At 45.2% G+C, this 20783-nt stretch overlaps 3 protein-coding genes across 7 annotated transcripts in view; 2 read left to right on the top strand and 1 right to left on the bottom strand.

The window, feature by feature from the left end:
• LOC106585037 (ceramide transfer protein) overlaps positions 1-608 on the bottom strand; it is a 37596-nt gene extending 36988 nt beyond the window's left edge. For all 5 annotated transcript variants that reach the window (XM_045707079.2, XM_045707083.2, XM_045707081.2 and 2 more), the window contains exon 1: positions 432-608. In XM_045707079.2, coding sequence (XP_045563035.1) covers positions 432-608 — 177 coding nt within the window. The remainder of the gene's footprint in view (positions 1-431) is intronic.
• Positions 505-12356, top strand: LOC106585036 (DNA polymerase kappa). Its single transcript, XM_082968526.1, has 15 exons — positions 505-787; positions 987-1137; positions 1348-1467; positions 1644-1796; positions 2244-2375; positions 2525-2687; positions 3582-3782; positions 4064-4188; positions 4322-4488; positions 4607-4639; positions 4757-4853; positions 5749-5920; positions 6128-7384; positions 11095-11143; positions 11329-12356. Exons 2-15 carry the CDS (start codon positions 1006-1008, stop codon positions 11411-11413), a joined length of 2886 nt encoding a protein of 961 aa, XP_082824652.1. The 5' UTR covers positions 505-787; positions 987-1005; the 3' UTR covers positions 11414-12356.
• A 1684-nt stretch (positions 12357-14040) lies between these two features.
• Positions 14041-19585, top strand: LOC106584948 (uncharacterized). Its single transcript, XM_014170633.3, has 15 exons — positions 14041-14475; positions 15214-15314; positions 15696-15794; positions 15982-16080; positions 16323-16427; positions 16573-16677; positions 16797-16895; positions 17029-17127; positions 17268-17366; positions 17517-17615; positions 17852-17950; positions 18050-18145; positions 18660-18861; positions 19128-19259; positions 19357-19585. Exons 1-15 carry the CDS (start codon positions 14292-14294, stop codon positions 19410-19412), a joined length of 1674 nt encoding a protein of 557 aa, XP_014026108.3. The 5' UTR covers positions 14041-14291; the 3' UTR covers positions 19413-19585.
• Positions 19586-20783: the final 1198 nt, after the last annotated feature.

Here is a 20783-nt window from a genome sequence, read left to right as displayed (position 1 = left end):
GTGTGCATAGAGACTGTGCAAACTAGAATAAAATATAAAAAAATGTAGGGCTTCTGTGAGCGCAAGGGCAGCACCATTGTGGCCATCTCCATTTTGAAGTAGTCCATTTTCTTCTTACTACATCTATGAGTTGATTAACAAACAAAATTGTGCTTACTGCCACCTGGAATGTGTTGTTTGAAAAAGTATAAAGCCACTGTTGGTGATTTACTGCTACTTGCAGTTATGGAATGTTTGCTCACAAGTATAATTCACCGGCTGATCCCTCCTGATGATCTGGATGGAATTATGTGACCCTTCCTTAACCCATAGGAAGTTTCACTCGGTTGACTTACTTCAAAATGGGGAAAGTCCTCAATGACGTTGCTCATGCCTAAATTGGCTTTTGGGCACTAGAGTCCTCTATACATCTCTATGGGGACGACACAAACCTTGGACTCGGCCTGTGGTTGTTTGGTCAGATGTGGTAGAGAAAGGAAGATAATTCCTCCATTATCTCTGGTTAGGACATCGCCGCTATGCAGAAACTGTTCAAAATACCTGAAACAGGTTGTGATATTTAATTGTTTTAATAAATTAATATCACGTTTTTCATAAATCAACAACATTTCATTACCTGTTAAAAGTTTGTCCCTGGATTTGTTTCTTGAAGGTTTTGTTTATATGCGCGTTGCGTGGTCTACATCCGTAAACAAGGAAACTGCACCTCCCCCTAATTGACGTAGAGTGCGGAAGCAAATTCAGAACTCAAGACTGAAGAGGCATAGGCAAAGAATATACTTTTACCGTAAACAAACTAAATATTATTTATTCTTGCCATGGATAGTTAGAAACTAGTATTACTAGCTGTTTAGATTATTTTACATTGTGGAACCAACTTGTATGGATGAATACATATTTTGCTAGCTAGCTTGTTAGCTAGCAAGCTAGTTAACGTACCATAATACTTCTTAGCAAATTTTGTTTGGTTTATGTATTCAATGCAGGGTCTCACTTGAAGGAAGGATGGCGACAGGGGGGACCTCCTCTTCCAGTGAGGAGGGCTTCCTCTCAAGAATGGCCCTCAATGACAACAAGGCTGGAATGGAGGGCCTTAACAGGGACAAGATAAACAAGATCATAATGGAGTCCTCCAAGGTACAGTACAGGTTGAACTTCTGTCTGTTTATCCAAACACCCAAACAAACACCCTAGACTTTGAGTCAAAACCCTAGCTAGTTACCTTACTCTAATGGCACAGGAACTGACAAACCCACGTGTGTTGAGGTCCAATGGGTTCTCTAATCACAGTGTTCCATGGCCTGTTACTGGAGGTCACCCACCTCTCTGTTTCCCTCTCGTCTGCAGGGCTCCAGGTTCTATGAGAACGAGCTGAAGAAGGAACAGCAGGTGAACCAGCGCATTGAGAGGATGATGTTGCAGAAAGCACACATCACTGAGCAACAGCTGAGCAAAGCGCAAGCACAGGTACAGGGCTATATACACACACACACACACACACACACACACACACACACCTACACAAATAAGTATTATGTGACCTCTAACACACAGATACAGTAGGTTTACAGTATAACTTCTACAGTATATATTTCTGTGTTATAATTTGTTTGAAGCTGTCACCTCTGAACGTCTTGTTGTAGGTGGAGAAGATGACCTCTGACCTGGAGAGGGGTCGTGACCTGAGCCGTGTGATTGTGCATGTGGATATGGATGCCTTCTATGCTGCGGTGGAGACGAGAGACTGTCCTGACCTGATGGACAAACCCATGGCCGTGGGCTCCATGAGCATGTTGGTGAGATTCTATACGCCATGAACAGGACTGTTCATTTGCTAGGAACGTATATATTGACCAACAGCCTCAGAAGCCAAGGCTTCTCGTGAAAGAGACAGGATTTAGAAGGCTGGCCACGCAAGCCTATGACTAACAAGACCCGCTAGAGACAAATAATATAGATGAGTGTAGTGGTTGTTTTGGTTGATTGTCATTCATTCGTGATACCAATTGTCTCCAGTTATCATGTGATGTCAAATTAAGAAAGCCAAGTCTGTTGAATTTCTAATCATTGCTACCCAGAGGGAGGTTCATATCTGGGGATCTTTCTCCTTCACATATGAACTGGTTTATAGTCTTCTAACTAGATCTGAAAGATGTCCTTTTATTGCACTACAACACATGTCCCATATTGAACCCCGGGTTATTTATCTCTACAAATGTATGTGTTTTGTCCACTCTCCTCAGTCAACATCCAACTACCATGCCAGGAAGTTTGGGGTTCGTGCTGCCATGCCTGGCTTCATCGCAAAGAAGCTCTGCCCAAACCTGGTTATTGTTCCAACCAACTTTGACAAATACAGAGCAGTGAGTGCTGAAGTAAGGATCTGACACACACACACACACACACACACACACACACACACACACACACACACACACACACACACACACACACACACACACAGTATATATAAATCCTCCCCAAAGAGACATATGAGTCCCTAATCATCCTAAATCTCTGCTAGGTCCGGGAGGTCTTTGCAGACTATGACCCTCACTTCCAGCCCATGAGTCTTGACGAAGCGTACCTGGACATCAGTGACCACCTTGAGCAGAGGAGAGGCTGGCCAGAGGCCCTCCGTACCCACCGTCTCCGTCTCCACACCAACAACACTGGGACAGCTAGAGGTAGCTAGATCCATGTCAGTGCTAGGTCAGGAGTGTCTAAACACAGTGGGTTACTATGTCATAACTGAGAGTTCTGGTCGTTTGTTACTCTGTTGGATAGCTTTTTTGAAACCAATATTGCAGTTGTGGTTTACGGACTGTGATAACGTTGTCATTTGTAAGACAACTTTGAGAGTAGACCGTAAGTAGTTTAGATGTAGTATGAAGGCAGCTACATTTTATATGGAAGATGTAACAGAAGGAGAGAGGGTTACTAAGAGCTTAATAGCAAAAGCCTCATGTCATTCTTCCTCTGTTTCCTGCCTGACAGAGAAAGTTGAATTAGAAGGGATTAGAACTATGTCTGTGTATTCCGTCTCTTTCTCTTATCTAGTTCACTTTTGTCACCTGTCAAGGGTAAAGAATGACGAGGGGAGCAGACGATAAGAGACGTGGATACTCTTCTGTGAATCATTTCTCATTATCTCAGACCTTCTCTCCTGGTCTATCTCTCTCTCTAGTTGAGGAGCATGGTGACCTACAGGAGACAGACCTGGTCTATCTCTCTCCCTCTCTCTCTCTCTCTAGTTGAGGAGCATGGTGACCTACAGGAGACAGACCTGGTCTATCTCTCTCCCTCTCTCTCTCTCTAGTTGAGGAGCATGGTGACCTACAGGAGACAGACCTGGTCTATCTCTCTCCCTCTCTCTCTCTCTCTAGTTGAGGAGCAGGGTGACCTACAGGAGACAGACCTGGTCTATCTCTCTCCCTCTCTCTCTCTCTAGTTGAGGAGCATGGTGACCTACAGGAGACAGACCTGGTCTATCTCTCTCCCTCTCTCTCTCTCTAGTTGAGGAGCAGGGTGACCTACAGGAGACAGACCTGGTCTATCTCTCTCCCTCTCTCTCTCTCTAGTTGAGGAGCATGGTGACCTACAGGAGACAGTAGAGGTAGAGGGTTTGTCTCCTGTCCTGTTTGAGAACAGCCCCAGCTCCTCCCCCTGTCTGCAGGATGCGGCTGGGGGAGAGGTGGAAGTGTTTGGGACCTGTGCCGAGGAGGCGGTAAGAGAGATGCGCTTCCGCATCGAGCAGAAGACCTCGCTAACTGCCAGCGCAGGTGAGAGAGACGCTGTGTGTTCATGTTCCTTGGAGGACACATTGGATGAGTCCCAAATGGCACCCTATTCACTATTTTTGACCGGGGCCCATAGAGAATAGGGTGCCTTTTTGGACACACCTCAGAGTTACATTGTTAGTTGTGTTAAAATACCTCAGGGAATATTTGATATGTTACTATCCCAGGCTAACTTTATCATCATATTCTGTGTATAGTTACATCAAGCATGTATGTATGTATGTGTATATATATATATATATTTATTTATTTGTTTGTTCTAGGCATTGCCCCAAACATGATGCTGGCCAAGGTGTGTAGTGATAAGAACAAACCCAACGGCCAGTACAAACTCCCCTCTAACCGACAGGCTGTCATAGACTTCATACAGGACCTGCCAGTCCGGAAGGTAGGCTGTAGTAACACCTACCCTTAAACCTAGACAGCCTATTTTAAGGGATGCATTCTCTAGGTGATTGTTTATGGAACATGTTGCTGGCTGATGACTTACAAATACAGATGACGGTCTTTTGGTGTGCCAGGTCTCAGGCATTGGGAAGGTGACAGAGAAGATGCTGGGAGCTCTAGGTATCACCAGCTGTTCCCATCTTGGCCAGGAGATGGCGCTGCTGGCCCTGCTGTTCTCTGAGACGTCTTGGCATCACTTCCTCCACATCTCTATGGGCCTGGGCTCCACACACATCGAGAGGTGCTGGCGGGCAAGCAGAGGAGGGTGGGCAGGGAGGAGAGGGGTAACTATGCAGGAAATTCATCCGTAGAATGAGTTCAAGTCATCTGACTGAGTCTGTTTTTGTATTTACTTACAGGGACGGAGAGAGAAAAAGCATGAGTACAGAGAGGTGTTTTTTTTCTTCTTTTCTGGCAACATATATGTGAAATGCATAGATAAATAATGGGACATACTCGAACGCTCCCCATATCCAACATATTTCTCTATCTCCCTCATTCTCTGTTAGGACGTTTGGAGAGATGAGTGCATTAAAGGAGCAGTTCTCTCTGTGCAGGGAGCTGTGCCAAGACCTGGCTCAGGACCTGCAGAAGGAGGCGCTCAAGGTACTCTACAGCACAGCTCAGTTGATTACAGTACACTATTAGTAATAGCATAGGTCATTACTAGAATATATTGCAGTTGTATAGCACATTTCTCTTCCTCAGAGTATATTATTAAACACAAATTCACTGTCTGATAACCTATTGGATTCATAGTAAAAAAAATAATAATTGAAATCAATCTCCAGTATTTGGCTTTTTGTGGCTATTGTGTGAAATGCAGAGCCGTTCGACAGTACCTAACACATGGAACTGTTTGTTATGTCCGGTGTGTTAGTATTCAGCACCATTGTGAACAGCCATTGCCTGACTGCCTGCCTCTTGCTCTGTGCATTGAGATTGCCTCAGGTGACTCTTTCCTCTTGGGAAGAGAGAGCAGAAAAGGGCTCTTGAACAGAAAGGATATTTCCACAGAAAGGATATTTCCACAGAAAGGATATTTCCACAGAAAGGATATTTCCACAGAAAGGATATTTCCACAGAGAGGGTATTTTGGGGTCTTAAAACATTTCAGCGCTAGTGTTGGCTCCCAGACTCAATCTGTCTCTAACCAACATCTCACACAATTACCAGAGCGTCTGTTCCCATCCCAATCGATAGAGAGAGCTGGCTTGGCACGGCCATCACCCGCTGACTGAGCCCTAATATGCTTTTGATACCTGGAGGAAATGGAGAGCCATTATGGAGAGCACCAGGGACCAGTGTGAGCCTCAGCCTGCCTGGGGAATAGGCTGCTTGGGAATGACCATCACTCTCCTAGGAAAATGCCTTTGACCCTTCTTCACTTAGTGTCATCTATCAGTCAAATCAACGTCTGTTCAGTCCTTTTGACTCCTTCCCCAGGTCCGACCAGATGTAATCTGTGCTTCACCCTTTCATTTGCTCTGTGTTCTTCCAGGGCAAGACGGTGACGTTGAAGCTGAAAAATGTCAACTTTGAGGTGAAAACCAGAGCGTGGACGCTGCCGTGTGCCGTTGCTACGACGGAAGAGCTCTTTGCTGTCGCTAAGGACTTGCTGAAGACTGAGATCGACAACGTCAGCCCCCAGCCACTGAGACTGAGGCTTATGGGTAATCTTACTTTACCTTCTCCCGCCAGTTTAAATGTGGTGTCCCATTGGCAAGAAAATACATTAATATCACCTTTCATATATGTTGTATATAACAATAATATATGAAGTACATTCTACTGATTCTGTTAATAATTCATATATTTGAACTTGAAGCTTCAGTAAAACAATTGACTGCAGTTTTAAATCAACGCTTACGTGTCTGCAGGCGTTCGGGTTTCCAGTTTCGCCAGCGCTGACGACAAGAAACCCCTGCAGAAGAGCATTGTGGGATTTCTCCATAAAAAACAGACTGACTCTAGTAGCACCTCCCAGATCTCCCACAAGCCTGTGAAAGAGCATCCACCTAAGCCTCCAGGCCTGACCCAGCCCTCTACCTGCCCTTCCCTGGTACAGCAGAGACAGGGGCAGGAGGGTCATGCCTGGGTACCCAGCCGGGGAGGGGTGGAGGTGGGCAGGACTGGGGAGAACCAGCAGTCCTTCTTCCAGAGAGCTCACGCCCAGAGGCTGCGGCTGCAAGCTGAGAGAGAGGACCCACCAGAGAAGGGAGATTGGAATGGCTTCGAGACCAGACAGGGCCCAGCCTCATCGACCACCAACCCCAAAGGGACACAGACGCACACTCCGAAGAATACAAATACATCAGCAGAGACACACATCTCTATGAGTGCATTGACAGCTTCGGACAAAATGACACATGAACCTACAGCCCATGCGTCTACTTCATCATGCTGTTCAACAGAGCCAGAGTCAGGGACAGACAGTCTGACCTGCCCTGTATGCTTCAGGGAGGTGAACACCACAGAGCTGACAGTCTTCAACAGACACATTGACCAGTGTCTCAGTGGGGTTACTATGTGGCAAAACAACCGCACAGACACAGAACTAGAGAGAGGCCTCAGTGTCTGTGAGGAGGAGGAGGAGGAGGAGGAGAAAGAGATAACTGGAGGGAAGAGGGAGGAGGGGGCGATGGAGAAAGGTAGGGAGCTGCTCAGTAGGTGCATGTTGGACTCAGTGGGCCTTCAATTGGACTCAAGTGCAGGTGATCATACAGAGTCCACTACAGGTTTACTTCTATATGAGACTAGTACAGCTAATATTCCACTAAGCGCTGTGGGCCTGAACCCTGTCTGCCTTAACACTAGTCCAAATGGAGGTGTATCTATACATAGAGGTACAGACCCTAACACCCTGAAGGGTTCATCTCAAAGTGACCCTCGTCTTCGGGATTGTCTGTTGTCCACCGGTGGCCCTCGGCCAATGACTACGCCCAAGCCTGAGTCACGTGACCACAGAGGCCCCGCCCTCACCTGTCCAGTGTGTCAGGAGACCCAGGACACCAATGACCTCAGCCTTTTTAACCTACACGTTGACCTCTGTCTGAACCAGGAAGTCTTGCATGAGCTTGGGGGACTGGCATCTGTGGACCGCACCACCCACACTGTACCACCTGCTGCCCACAAAGGTCTGTGTTTCAGAGATGTTTTATTTACTGAATGATCATGCATTACTGCCATTGTCATTCAAATAAACCAGGGACTTCTCCACTCTGTTTTTCTATGTGCTGCCACTACCAGTCTCATCCCCAGTGCTTGCATGGGTCCTGTTTCTGCCTCTTCCTACTCAATATGTAATCCAGGAGATTGTAAATTGTGGTTATATATTGAGTAAAACTCTGTTTTTTCTAGATCAAATAGAGACTTAGGTGGTGGGCGTGTCGGGGGACATAGAGAAAAATGTGTTGTTTTACAGGAAATGTTGCAACGTGAAAGCAAGTTTTCTGCAATTCTACAGATTTTGCCATGCCTAATTGTGAAACTTACCAACATGGTAAAGTCCCAAGGGCCACACCCTCTCATGCAATACCATGCCAATTGGCCACGTGGTGGGCCTAGAACAAGTGCTAGCTTTGAAAGGTCAGCTCCCCGCACCATGTGTTCTTATGCTCAAACATTATTAAAAAAATCTATGGGTACCCAAACCGGGGCCCCTGGGCATGTGCTCGGTTGGTAATCCAGCCATGCAAAAAATACTCATAAATTCATAGTTTTTAGAATTTTCGATTCTTCTTGAATGTCTAGCTTTTATTTAGGATAAAAAAAATTTATACATAATTATTGGCACCCTTGATAAAGATGAGCAAGAAAGACTGTATAAAATAATACAAATACTGAGCTATATTGTATGCAGAAAAGTGAAATGTATATTATTTTATACTAATACAACTGCTCAGAGAAAAATATTTTTCTAATAAGTTGTTTTAAACATCTCTAAAAGATAGGGTCAGAATTATTGGCACCCCTGTTTTCAGTACTCCACTACCCTCCCCTTGTGAGGATATCGACCCTGAGCCTTTTTCTCAAATGCTTTATGAGATTATAGAACACGTTGGGACGGATCTTTTATCCTTTGTCTTCTCTTATGGATTGCCCTCTTCAATTCAAACCACAGATTTTCAATGGGGTTCAAGTCCAGAGACTGAGATGGCCATTGCAAAATGTAGATTTTTGTGGATTTTGATTAGTGCTTGGGGTTATTGTCTTGCAGGAAGATCCACTTGAAGCCAAGTGTCAGCCTCCTGGCAGAGGCAACCAGGTTTTGACATAAAAGAGCTCTATTTTCATGTCATCTGACCATAGCACCGGTTCCAATGGCGTTTATCAAACTCCAGGCGGTGCTATGGTCAGATGACATGAAGATGGAGCTCTTTGGCCACACACACCAGTGGTGGGTTTGGTGTCGAAAAACAGAAGCATACTGTATGTAGACAAAGTACTTCATACCTACGGTAAAGTATAGTGGTGGATCTTTGATGTTATGGGGCTATTTTGCTTCCACTGGTCCTGGGGCCCTTGGTAAGGTCAACGGCATCATAAAGTTGACCAAGTACCAGGACATTTTAGACAAAAACCTGGTTGCCTCTGCTAGGAGGCTGACATTTGCCGCAAGTGGATCTTCCAGCAAGACAATAACTCCAAGCACACGTCAAAATCCACAGGTTAATTGACCACAAAATCAACATTTTGCAATGGCCATCTCAGTCTCTGGAATTGACCCCATTGAAAACCTGTGGTTAAATTGAAAAGGACCGTCCATAAGCGCAGACGAAGGATATCAAGGATCTGGAAAGATTCTGTATGGAGGAATGGTGTAAGATTCCTCCCAGTGTGTTCTCCAATCTCATAAAACATATTACAAAAAGGCTCATTATCCTCACAAGGGGAGGGTGCTGGAGTACTGAAAACAGGGGAGGGTGCTGGAGTACTGAAAACAGGGGAGGGTGCTGGAGTACTGAAAACAGGGGAGGGTGCTGGAGTACTGAAAACAGGGGAGGGGCTGGAGTACTGAAAACAGGGGAGGGTGCTGGAGTACTGAAAACAGGGGAGGGTGCTGGAGTACTGAAAACAGGGGAGGGGCTGGAGTACTGAAAACAGGGGAGGGGCTGGAGTACTGAAAACAGGGGAGGGTGCTGGAGTACTGAAAACAGGGGAGGGTGCTGGAGTACTGAAAACAGGGGAGGGGCTGGAGTACTGAAAACAGGGGAGGGGCTGGAGTACTGAAAACAGGGGAGGGTGCTGGAGTACTGAAAACAGGGGAGGGGCTGGAGTACTGAAAACAGGGGAGGGGCTGGAGTACTGAAAACAGGGGAGGGGCTGGAGTACTGAAAACAGGGGAGGGGCTGGAGTACTGAAAACAGGGGAGGGGCTGGAGTACTGAAAACAGGGGAGGGGCTGGAGTACTGAAAACAGGGGAGGGGCTGGAGTACTGAAAACAGGGGAGGGGCTGGAGTACTGAAAACAGGGGAGGCGCTGGAGTACTGAAAACAGGGGAAGGGGCTGAGTACTGAAAACAGGGGAGGGGCTGGAGTACTGAAAACAGGGGAGGGGCTGGAGTACTGAAAACAGGGGAGGGGGCTGAAGTACTGAAAACAGGGGAGGGGCTGGAGTACTGAAAACAGGGGAGGGGGCTGGAGTACTGAAAACAGGGGAGGGGCTGGAGTACTGAAAACAGGGGAGGGGCTGGAGTACTGAAAACAGGGGAGGGGCTGGAGTACTGAAAACAGGGGAGGGGCTGGAGTACTGAAAACAGGGGAGGGGCTGGAGTACTGAAAACAGGGGAGGGTGCTGGAGTACTGAAAACAGGGGAGGGTGCTGGAGTACTGAAAACAGGGGAGGGGCTGGAGTACTGAAAACAGGGGAGGGGGCTGGAGTACTGAAAACAGGGGAGGGTGCTGGAGTACTGAAAACAGGGGAGGGGCTGGAGTACTGAAAACGGGAGAGGGCTGGAGTACTGAAAACGGGAGAGGGCTGGAGTACTGAAAACAGGGGAGGGGCTGGAGTACTGAAAACAGGGGAGGGGCTGGAGTACTGAAAACAGGGGAGGGGCTGGAGTACTGAAAACAGGGGAGGGTGCTGGAGTACTGAAAACAGGGGAGGGTGCTGGAGTACTGAAAACAGGGGAGGGGCTGGAGTACTGAAAACAGGGGAGAGGCTGGAGTACTGAAAACAGGGGAGGGGGCTGGAGTACTGAAAACAGGGGAGGGTGCTGGAGTACTGAAAACAGGGGAGGGGCTGGAGTACTGAAAACGGGAGAGGGGCTGGAGTACTGAAAACAGGGGAGGGGCTGGAGTACTGAAAACAGGGGAGGGGCTGGAGTACTGAAAACAGGGGAGGTGCTGGAGTACTGAAAACAGCAGTCTTTTTTGCTCATCTTTATCAAGGGTGCCAATAATTATGAACCTGACTGTAGGTCAGTTATTTTTTATACATACTTTCTGTCTGGTTTTATTCATTTAGGTTAACGCTGAAAGCTATTTTCCATCACGAAAATGAATTACATGTCCTGAAGTCTTATGGTTAAAACTAGAAGGATTTGTTTGGTCAGTGTGAGGCCAGTGCTGGTTGTGTATTGATTCCCTTTGAGAGAAAGAAGACATCTCATTTCACCCTGTGGGGGCTCCCCTGCCCTGCTCTCTGCCACTGGTCAATCCCTTCTTCACCCATTGAATTCTGACAATGGAAAGACGGTCTCTCCCAGTTTCTCCTTACCTACCCTGCCTGGGAGATTAGTCTTTATAGCTTTGAAATGAACACAAATGACTTGCCGGACAAAGACAGTCGTCATTCTGTTTTTAGCGGAAGAATCTGATGGAGTTTTTCGTGTTTCCCTCCACAGAGAGCGAGCAGCCCCTGCAGAGAGCGCCACAGAAAGGCAAGAGCAAAAGGTATGACTACATCTCCTATACATATAAAAGAGGGCGAGAGATTAGTTTGAAAGTCAGCACATTCACAAAGGAGTTAATTCAACATGTTGTGTGGTACGTCAAAAAAAGATGGTTGCAGATACTGGTGCAGACAGTGAGAATCCCGCAGTAAAATGTGCTGTGTTTTTATTCTGCTACACTTCCAGGAGAGGCTTGTCTCCCCCACCCCCCTCTAAGAAGGCCAAAGCCCTGGGCCCAGCTTGGAACACCATTGACAAGTTCTTCAGGTGATGCAGTTTAGGTGACAACACACACACTACTCCCAGAGGATCCTGTGTATGAAGTATTCTGCTCAGACAGTGACAATGACTGACTGTCACCTTGATCTCAGGTGAATGGAGTGCTGGTGACCTCACTAGCAACCATCCCTACCTACCTAGTACTTCTTGGATTGCTGGGAATTTGGATTGCTTACTCAACCATTGAAGATGCACTTCTTTCAAAATAAATGCATTTTTATCTCTTGTGCAGTTTTTTTGAAGTCATAATGGTCATAAGTTAGCAGGCAAAACCTTTGCAGGGGTTTTAGTGATGGTTGCTGATGCAAAGCAACCACTTGCATAATGCACTTATTAAAAATAGCCTCTGATCTACATCTTGCTAGCTACTGTTTTGTGTTTATTCAAGCAGATAAGGTAGTGACGTAGTTCCTCTATGCCAAACTGACGTTCTATTATGTACAGAGGTGTTAAGCCGACCATTGAAACCACAGGTGGCACCTTAATTGTGGTGGCTGAGCTCATAGTAATCACTGGGAGAGAATAAATGAAATGGTGGTCAAACACGTGGTTTTCATGTGATTGATACCATTCCATTTACCCATTCCAGCCATTATTATGAGCTGTCCTCCTGTGATTGAAACATTGTAGGAGGCAACCCTGGTGTCTAGAGAGACTACAACTTTCTGCTGAATGAGGGAACTCTGTTTTTGCATCTTGTGTTTTGCACCGTTTTAAATGTAATGAATAATAAGCTTTAATGGAGTTGATCCTCAGTCTTTTAAACACGTGTATGTGAAGAAGAGGGTTGTGAATAGAATACCAGTATGAGATGGTGTATTTTTGCATAAGATAACTTAAATATAGGCTATATATAAAAAAAAAAAAGTATATTATTGTATTCAAATTTCATAGGGAATTTTTCTTGCGGAAAATAAAACTTGTGGCTCAATTCATTATTCTCCTTGTGTCATTGTGATGAGCATTTAATGTGTACAGTACAAATGAGGCTATTACGATAGAATCGTCTATCGATTCAGATTGACAGCCATCGTCAATGGTGACAACATCGTGATGTGACGGACGATGGTTTAGCCTATTTGAACTTGACTGACGCCACGCAGAACGCCTAGAACGAAGTCGGTCAGGGCAGCACACGAGGGACATTCCCAATAATCTATCTTCCTATTTGCTATAGCCTATTTCAGCGCAAAATGTCCAGTCAGAAAATATCCTCTCTCGCTCTGTCAGATACATGGGCCTCATAGTCTAAACCTATTCATTTTTTATAACGGACACTCCTTAACTATATTGTGTCTAGCTGTTTTAAAAAACGTCGGCTATATTCCCTTGTCTCTCCATTCGATATGACCGAGTTTGGGGTATAGTATGCTTTCATCATTTTATGCATGCATTCTCTCCCGATCAAACAATGAATTAATCTGAGTTCCATCTCAAAAAGTTGTTTGAATGGCCTAAAAATTTAGGGTAGCCATGGGGACTAATAATGAGAGCGAACAAACAATATCAATGGCCTATAGAAAAATATAATTACAAGTTTAATCAAGTTTAAGCTTATTAATTAAGAAAAACTATCCATCCGGTCAGAAAAATCCATCCACCCGAAGTTAAAACCAAATGGCCTATAATATATCCTGCTAGGCCTACCATAACTTTAAAACAAATTAAAGTTATGATAAGTAGCCTATTTTCCAAATATTCTAATAGCCTGAGAAGGTACTGTTGTCTTAAAGTTGCCACTTTAAATAATAACAAGAATTAAAGTCTATAGACATAGGCCTATAGGCTATTCTCAATCACAGCTTTATGAGACAGAACAAACAATAGCCTATTATGACAGGAGGATGAGGCAAAGCAATTATTATCCAGTTCTGAACAGGATAGACTGCTTTTATCCAGCTCATGATTTATAACCTAACTCACTATGGTAAGAAAGCCCGTTCCTCATCAGCTGACTGTCACTTTGCTCCATCATGTGTGCGAGACAACACACACACACACACACCTGTTTCGTTCCATGCTGAAACTCTAGCACCTTCAAACTCAACTCTGGACCTCGAAGCCAATTCCACTGCATTTTTTTTTCATTGTCCCCCTCAAATCAGGGACCGATTTAGACCTGGGACACCAGGTGTGTGCAATTCATTACCATGTAGAACAGAAAACCAGCAGGCTCCGGACCTCGTAGTGGAAGAGTTGAATATCCCTGGAGGGGCAGGACCGAGTTTGGGAAACCCTGTTTGGGAAACCCTGTCAGTCTACATCTGACATCACCCAACCCTAGCTAGTACAAATCCATTTAAACACACATACGACCTAGACTGCTGTTGTAGTTTAGATTGGAGCTTAGATTCATAATAATATAATGATAGTCTACTTTACAAACATGTAGGCGCTTAGTCACTAATCAAATAAATGAATGACAAGATGGGATTCATGAATCTGCACTCATATAGTTTATTCCAATGTTAGACTGCATGTGCAGGTAGTGCATGACACAATATTGATCATGCACTCAATGTGAAGGGTGTGAGCTTCTAGAGCAAACAGAGGTCAGCCCTCCAGCCCAGGAAATGTACATACATTGCTCCATTCCCACACCAATTTGTATTCCTTAAGCAGGACGAGCTTCAGTGTATGCTATAACACCAGTATAAGAGAAAGGGTTATCAGACTGTTGTGTATTTGACAGTGCTGAGTTCTCTTCAGGTTCCTCAGTATCTGCTCCAGTTCCTGACCAGACTTTCTGCGTTAATTCAGTAATTCTACATGGTTGTTTATCAAGACAGGTATAGAGAAGCAGAGGTTGTATAAAGCAGAGACAGACGGGGATCAAGCCCAGGTTCCAGGGAGGTCACCAGATATTCACCATGGAGAAAAGGCCCGTGAAGGAGATACAGTCGCTGAAGGAGAGGATGGGGGCACAGCTGAAGGAACTAAACCTGAACCCTAAAACACTAAAAAACTCAAAAAAAGCAGTGAAGGGATTCACAGACTTTGTACAGAACAAGGAGACGGAGGAGACAGACAACAGCTACGATAATAAAGAGATGTGTGAGTACCAGGTTTGTGTGTGTGCTTACGCATGCGTGTGTGTGTGTGTGTGTGTGTGTGTGTGTGTGTGTGTGTGTGTGTGTGTGTGTGTGTGTGTGTGTGTGTGTGTGTGTGTGTGTGTGTGTGTGTGTGTGTGTGTGTGTGTGTGTGTGCGCACTCATGGAAATGGGTGAGCGACTGGTAGCCCGTTTAGATTTTTTGAAATGTTTTTATCAAAGTCATCTAACCTAAGTAAACACTGACAACTAAGGTGGTTGGATAAGGTCCAATTTAAAAGTTAAAATTATAGCCTGAGGAAACAGAGTCTGGCAATTGCCCCGTTTGACAGGATTGTAAAGTGTGTTCTTGTAATTATGGTATCACATGTTAATAATTAAGCAACATTGGTGAATATTCATGCTAGCAAATTCTTCTACAGATCAAAGCAAGCAATGAATATCCTTATCCTCTTGATTATGAGGTGTGTTAGGCATACCTTACAAGCTCTTTGCACACTGGGTGTTCACATCCAGTCAAATAATTACCCATGACAGATGTATAGGCACTACAAACACAGAGAAAGAGCTGTGTTTGTATAGGGCACACACACACACACACATGACTAATTCCACCCTGATACTATTCAAAGTGACTCCAATTTCACACGCTCTGAAGAAGAACATTTTCTCTGAAGAAAAACATGCATATTGATGTATTACTTATTGTGAAGCACCTTGTGTCTCGGTTGTGGGTTTGTAGTGTTGGCGCTAGAGAAGGAGTACATCGACGCAGCAAAAATAAATGATGTACAGACCATGAAGCTTCTGGGGAGGGCGGTCAATGTCGACGCAAAGAACTTGGTGAGTCAGTCCTCATATCCATGAAACACCGAAGGTCAAATAGGGGGCTGCTTATATTTGTCCTGTTTCACCCATGTACAAGTGTGTAGTATGAAATGGAAATGTGTTTTTTGCACATCCCTCTCCACCTGAGAGTGGGGTCCCGGCCAGGGATCCGCCAGTAGGGACCTTGGAGCAACTAGGATTAAGTGCCTCGCTCAAGGGCAGATCAACAGATTTTTGACCAAGTCGGCTCAGGGATTTGAACTAGCCACCTTTTTGTTACTGGTCCAACACTCTAACTGCTAAGCTACCTGCAGCTAGCCACACTGCAGTTAATATCACCATATATTCAGCTCTGTGTCACTTGTTCGATTAACTTGTCCCATGCATTGATCCTAGCATGATCGCACTGCCCTGCACTATGCAGTAGCTGGAAAAAACATAGAGGCCGTCCAAGTCCTTCTACAGCGCAGAGCAAATCTCAATCAAGCGGACAAGGTAGGACGACACAACACTATTCCATTGTTAGTGATGGTGACATTTTAAGCTTGTCCTCTTCAACAAACATTCTGACAGGTGGAGAGATTGGCCGTGGTTTGTGAAAAGGAAACGGCTCAACTCCCTCTGTCTTTTTCTTTCCCTCTATTTCTCTCCCCCCCTATTTCTTCCACACATACTCACATAGCATGGAGTGACAGCCATCCACCTGGCTGCCTGGTTTGGGAGTGTAACCATCCTGAAGTTGCTTGTGCAGGCTGGTGCTGACCCAAGTGTTCAGAATGTGGTAGGGAGCCTCTGTTTAAAACATTCTCTCTGTTATTCCAGAAGGCCTTGAATGTGTCTCAGACATCCTCTTCCTTGTCATGCTGGTCAGACCTAAGTTCTCTGTCATCTCAGCCATCTGGGATGTCAATTACAATAATCAACCACCGAGCCAATTTCTACATAGCCATTGGAGAATCCAATATGTCAAGTTGTCTTGAGGTGTCATGCATGGAGATGGTGGGTTGTATTGTCTGTTCTCAGGTGGGACTGAACATCATGCACTGTGCCGCCATCAACAACCACACCGACATCGTGACGTTCATTATCTACGACTTGATGATGAAAGAACTGGACAAGGAGGACCTGGTAATCACATAGACATACAGTATCAGTAACCATTGCATCCATTTGGGCTGCCTTAGTTCAGTAAGCTGACCCGTTTTCTTCCTCTCCTCTTCTCTTCCCCCTCCTTCTCTCTCTCTCTCTCTCTCTCTCTCTCTCTCTCTCTCAGTCTGGACACAGGGCGTTTGCGTCGGCAGCAGAGCATGGCTCTGTAGAGATGCTGCAGATGTTGATGGAGGAGGCATACGATATGGCCACCATGGAGGAAGACCAGGTGTGTGTGTGTAGGAGGCTGTATGACTGTTCGACTGTTTCTCCATCTCCCCTTCCTGTTTACTGTGTATCTCTCCTTTCCTCCCACCCTCCTGCTTTTCCTCTTTCTTTAATTGCTAGAATGGGGACACACCTCTGCACTTGGCTGCCAGCAATGGCCATTTGGATGCCGTTCAGCTACTGTTGAAGAGCTTTGATACTCGTGATGAAGTCAATAAGGTAGAGTCCCACTGGAAACACTGTCTGGGGCTGTTTGATTGCCAGCATGTGTGACTGTGTTTGCTCAATGCCTACACCATGCAGTAGCTGCTTTAGGTCAATAGCTGATCAATGAGTGATGTATCTGGGGCAGCTTGGGGAGACGGCTCTGTACCTGGCTGCTGACGCTGCCCATGAGGACTGTGTCCAGGCTCTGTTGGAGGCAGGCTGTGACCCAAACATTGTCACCATGGTACGCCAGCAAACCACACCAACCACACACTCCAACCAGTCAGTATAATGGTCACCACTAGGCAAAGTTACTAAATCCTTAAAGGAAGGATCCCTCCAGACGCAGTTTATTCTACTACAGTACTTTACCACCCCCCTTAGGGCCAAAGCAGTGCTCTACACCCTGTCTCAGAGAAGGGCCACACGTCGTTGGTGAAACTCCTCATAGAGAACAAGGCCCAGATGGACTTACAAAACCAGGTGAGAGTGAGCATAGAGGATTCGTACTAAGTCTTGGTCAAACATGAATGAAGCCAACATGTTATCCTAGTAATTACTCAGTAGTAAGTGACCTGACATCAGAGAGAGTTCCTATCTAATGGTCCATGTTGGTTGTGTCTCTGTTGGCAGCACCTCCAGGCTCCTCTCTACCTGGCAGTGAAGAACTGTCACATCCCTGTCATCCACACACTGCTGGAGGCTGGCTGCAACGTCAACATCACTGATCACGTATGTACAGTCCTAATGCTATTTTGAAATCATCAGTTGCATCCCAAATGGCACCTTATTCTCTGCCCCATGGGCTCTGGTCAAAGTAGTGCACTCTGTAGGGAATAGGGTGCCATTTGGGATGCAACTAATGATTTAGAAGTATTGTAATGGTTATGGGTTTGAGTTCGGTAATCTGACTCTAGATCTGTGGTTAAGGGCAACTTGTATCTTGAGCTCCTGTCTGTCCTCCTTAGAGGTCCCAGACTGTCCTGCATGTAGCATCAGAGCTGGCCAGAGTGGACATTGTTGACATGCTTCTGAAAGCTGGGATGGACCTGACCCTTCAGGACAAGGTGGAACATGGACAACAACAACTATGATGTAAACCTGAATTTGACCCCTCTCCTTCACTGCAACTTCCCACTCAATGTTTTCTGCTTTGTTTTGAGCAGCAGGGTAAGACAGCACTGGGTGTGGCAGCCCGAGCAGACGAGGTCATCATCGTGGACATGATCATCAAGGCAGAGAGATATTTCACATGGAGGAGGGTAATGGAGGACCATAATGGAAATAACTTCATTGTGTGTTTGTTTATTTTATATAATTGTGAAAGAATGCAGACCGTGTACTGTTATGGGAGTCCTCCCTATTAATGATATGGCTGTATGTGTGTTTTTAAATGATAAAATGCTGTAAATTCAATCAATCAATGAGACTAATACGTTGCTATAGTCATCTGTTAATCCATGCACTGTAGTGGAGCTGGAAATCAAAGATTACATTCATCACAGATGATTCATTTCCTAACATCACAACTCCAGATGAATCCCTGTAATACCATTAATGCTGGCTGTGGAAAAAAATGATTTGCGCTGAAATGCTTGACAACCAATTTCACTGTCAATTTTATTGTGTTTCTTCCAACCCTACCTGACACTCAAAACAAGTGGCTCTGGCATTCAATAAGCATGGGCCTGCGTGTGCTTGTCTATGGACACTGTGCTCAGTGTGTGAAGCTTGTGTCCTTTCTCAGGAGGTGACTTAATGTGATTACCCTTCCAGGCTAACACTGAGCTTAATGAGAACCTTCACAGCCAGTCTCCGCTGACGTTTAAATTAGACCACCGCACGGAGACCAAACAGGTCCGCGGTACGGCCTGGCACCTGGCCTACCGCCTGCTGGAACCGGGTGACTGGAAGAGGCTGGCGCTGTACTGGCACTTCACCGAGCAGCAGGTGGCTGCCATCGAGGAGCAGTGGACAGGTGACAGAACCCAGTGTAGCCCAGGGGGTAATCATTCACAGGAATATCAGAAAATAACTCATTGATTATAAATACAAAATGTAAAGATATGGCAAGAGGGATTCTAAAGTAATGTTCTGTAGTTACTTGGCATTGTGGTTTGTTTTTGGGACACTTAACAAGGAAAGCTTCTACACTAGCTTTATTTTATTAATGCAGCCCTTATTTTACCAGGTAAGTGGACTGAGAACACGTTCTCATTTAGTCTGTTCACTGCTTGTGTGTAGGGAAGCGGAGCTACCAGGACCACGGGAACAGGATGCTGTTGATCTGGCTCCATGGGTCAGAGCTGGCCCAGTTGAATCCAGCTAAAGAGCTGTACCAGGGCCTGCTCGCCATAGACAAAAAGACTGTAGCAGGTATAGTGTGTCCATGACCCGTAACTCAGAAAAAAATATCACCTTAATGTTGAAGCCAGAACAGAGAATTATAGATGTCTGTTTGGTTGTTTTGCAGATAAAATACGACTGGACACAGAGGAGGGAGATATGAAGAAATGCATCCTTTCATAAAGGATGGTGAAAGTGTCGACATCTACAGACAGACATACATTCAGTCAACCAGAATCTAGATTTTCCCAAATGAGAGCATTTGTGTAGTTCTTCTTTAATGGCTCTATAGTAGTACACATTTCCATGTACCGTTGAAGTTGGAAGTTTACATAAACGAGTTTTAATGACTCCAACCTAAGTGTTTCAGCCACCCCACAAATTTCTTGTTAACAAACTATAGCTTTGGCAAGTCGGTTAGGACATCTACATTGTGCATGACACAAGTCATCTTTCCAACAATTGTTTACAGACAGATTATTTCACTTATAATTCACTGTATCACAATTCCGGTGGGTCAGAAGTTTACATACACTAAGTTGACTGTGCCTTTAAACTGCTTGGAGAATGGTCTCATGGCTTTAGAAGCTTCTGATTGGCTAATTGACATCATTTGAGTCAATTGGAGGTATACCTGTGGATGTATTTCAAGGCCTACCTTCAAACTCAGTGCCTCTTTGCTTGATATCATGGGAAAAGAAATCAGCCAAGACATCAGAAAACAAATTGTTGACCTCCACAAGTCTGGTTCATCCTTGGGAGCAATTTCCAAATGCCTGAAGGTACCAAGTTCATCTGTACAAACAATAGTACGCAAGTATAAACACCATGGGACCACACAGCCATCATACCGCTCAGGTATGATGGCTGTGAGATGAGTGTACATTGGTGCGAAAAGTGCAAATCAATCCCAGAAAAACAGCAAAGGGCTCCTCTGGTCTGATGAAACAAAAATAGGACTGTTTGGCCATAATGACCATCGTTATGTTTGGAGGAAAAAGGGGGAGACTTGCAAGCCGAGGAACACCATCCCAACCGTGAAGCACGGGGGTGGCAGCATCATGTTGTGAGGGTTGCTTTGCTGCAGGAGGGACTGGTGCACTTCACAAAATAGATGGCATCATGAGGTAGAAAAAGTATGTGGATATACTGAAGCAACATCTTAAGACATCAGTCAGGAAGTTAAAGCTTGGTCGCAAATGGGTCTTCCAAATGGACAATGACCCCAAGCATACTTCCAAAGTTGTGGCAAAATGGTTTAATGAAGACAAAGTCAAGGTATTGGAGTGGCCATCACAAAGCCCTGACCTCAATCCTATAGAAAGTTTGTGGGCAAAACTGAAAAAGCGTGTGCGAGCAAGGAGGCCTACAAACCTGACTCAGTTACACCAGCTCTGTCAGGAGGAATGGGCCAAAATTCACCCAACTTATTGTGGGAAGCTTGTGGAAGGCTACCCGAAACATTTGACCCAAGTTAAACAATTTAAAGGCAATGCTACCAAATACTAATTGAGTGTATGTAAACTTCTGACCCACTGGGATGTGATGAAAGAA

The sequence above is a fragment of the Salmo salar genome, chromosome 24, assembly GCF_965601325.2.
Source record: "Salmo salar chromosome 24, fSalSal1, whole genome shotgun sequence".
Lineage (NCBI taxonomy): Eukaryota > Metazoa > Chordata > Actinopteri > Salmoniformes > Salmonidae > Salmo > Salmo salar.
The sequence above is the reverse complement of the archived record's forward strand: the minus strand, read 5'-3'. Positions and strand labels throughout refer to the sequence as shown.

Excerpts from the sequence above, each read along its gene's own strand:
- LOC106584948 (XM_014170633.3), top strand. The coding sequence starts at position 14,292 with ATGGAGAAAAGGCCCGTGAAGGAGATACAGTCGCTGAAGGAGAGGATG. Across the intron at positions 16,678-16,796 it reads CCACCATGGAGGAAGACCAG|AATGGGGACACACCTCTGCA; the intron begins GTGTGTGTGTGT and ends TTTAATTGCTAG. Across the intron at positions 17,128-17,267 it reads ACCCAAACATTGTCACCATG|GGCCAAAGCAGTGCTCTACA; the intron begins GTACGCCAGCAA and ends CACCCCCCTTAG.
- LOC106585036 (XM_082968526.1), top strand. The coding sequence starts at position 1,006 with ATGGCGACAGGGGGGACCTCCTCTTCCAGTGAGGAGGGCTTCCTCTCA. Across the intron at positions 3,783-4,063 it reads CTCGCTAACTGCCAGCGCAG|GCATTGCCCCAAACATGATG; the intron begins GTGAGAGAGACG and ends TGTTTGTTCTAG. Across the intron at positions 4,854-5,748 it reads TGCAGAAGGAGGCGCTCAAG|GGCAAGACGGTGACGTTGAA; the intron begins GTACTCTACAGC and ends GTGTTCTTCCAG.